Below are 1,656 nucleotides of genomic sequence, written 5' to 3'. Positions count from 1 at the left end.
AATTGTAAACAGCATAATAACCAAAAGGACTGAGAGGCAAGGAATAAGCCAGGTGAAAAGGCTTTTTGTGGTTGGATTGATTTCATCGAGGGACAAGGCAAAGTAGAAACAGCATGCAGGGATTTCAGTTTTCTCATCAATAAGAAATTGACTCTAATGCTTTCTGCTGCATTTGTCGCCTTACTCTTTTAAAAATTTCCCCCCTCAACTTTTTTCCCTTTGCTGAAATTTTCCGATATATTTTAACACCTAAAAAAATTCCCCGGAAATATTAGTATTATTTTTTGTTGGTTGTAAAAAAATCTGGTTCTGTAAAATTTTTTTGTTTTTCTGATAGCTACAAAATTTTTCTTTTTTTTTTCTTTTTGAACTTTTTTTGTGCAGGCAGGTGGGTGGGTGAGTGGGTGGGTTAGTTAGGGAGGATTAACTGGCTTAGGATTAGGATCAGGGTTAGGATTAGGCTTAGGCTTAGGGTTGTTCGGTTAGGGTTAATTTTTCCTTTTCACTTTAAAATATTTTTCTAATCCATTTTTTATTAATGATGCAGCGGCTCATTTTTTTTATTTGCCCCGACATCGCCTCGATTATTTTTCAGTTTTTTTTACAATACCTTGATACTTTTTTTTCCTTTAATTATACAGCACTTTTATTATGCGGACCCTAACCCTCCTCCCCGCCCCCCCCCGCAACACCCCCACGCCCCCGCGGTCATGCACACCTGCTTTTTTTGAATTTTTAATTTCGGTTTTCGCGTTTGCCGGTTTTTTTCACCATTTTTTCTCATTCTTTTTTTAATTTTTTTAGGGTTAGGTGTTTAGGGTGTTTCGGGTTATCGGGTTCAGCTGTTTTGGGTTAGGGTTTTTAATTTTTTATTTTTTATTCTTAGTAATGAAGCGGTTGTTTTTTTTTTGATGTGGACCCTAAGCCTTATTCGCAAAACAAACACCTTTTCTTACTTTTTATTCACTTCCGACGTGTTCGAATTCTGTTTTATTTTTGTGAGTAACGCAGCGGCTCTTTTTTTGTTTTTACATCAAGGCTGGAAGTTCTTCAGAGAGAAAAAATCTTTGTCTTCATATTTTTCACATATTCATTTCTATTTGCACATCAGATCGATTTTTTTTTATAATACCTTTTTTTACCGACCTTCATTTCGTTACCGATCCAGCTTTTTTTTTTTACCGTCAACGCTAAGCCTTCGGGAGATAGAAAGCTGGCCAGTTTTTTTTGTGTGTGTGCGACGGCAGGCAGGCCGGCGCAGCCGATCCGAACCTTGTCTTAATACCAGCTGAAACAGACGAAACTTGAGAAAAGAAAGGAACAGAAAATAAGCGCGCACCCCCGTGCAAAGTTGTTGGAGAAGAAGGTAGCAAAAAGTGCAAATTGGATAAGAAGGAAGTGAAAAATCAGGCAGAAAACCAATTAGAATGGAAAGATGGGAAACCTGACTGCAGTAAAGTTACCACCAAGCAAGCCTGTAAGGATGTAAACAAGGATGGCAAAAAGCATTGTTGACGGAATAAAGAAGGGGATAGTGATAGCGACAAGGATACAGTTAAGTTCCACGATTACTCTATACTCGTCAATAACAAATTGGCTCTGAGTATGGCAGCTGCTTTCATAAGTTTGGCACCATCTTAAGAATTTTAACCACTT

At 37.7% G+C, this 1,656-nt stretch overlaps 1 pseudogene across 1 annotated transcript in view; it reads left to right on the top strand.

Moving 5' to 3' along the window:
* TEOVI_000854500:pseudogene overlaps positions 1-186 on the top strand; it is a 1,526-nt pseudogene extending 1,340 nt beyond the window's left edge. The window contains exon 3 of the mRNA in view: positions 1-186. This exon is cut by the window's left edge and continues 132 nt beyond it. Within this exon, the coding sequence occupies positions 1-186 (186 nt within the window).
* The last annotated feature ends 1,470 nt before the right edge of the window (positions 187-1,656 follow it).

Source organism: Trypanosoma equiperdum, assembly GCF_001457755.1.
Source record: "Trypanosoma equiperdum strain OVI genome assembly, contig: ctg_1311, whole genome shotgun sequence".
Taxonomy (NCBI): Eukaryota; Euglenozoa; class Kinetoplastea; order Trypanosomatida; family Trypanosomatidae; genus Trypanosoma; species Trypanosoma equiperdum.
Note: the sequence above shows the minus strand (reverse complement) of the source record. Positions and strands in the feature narration are given on the sequence as shown.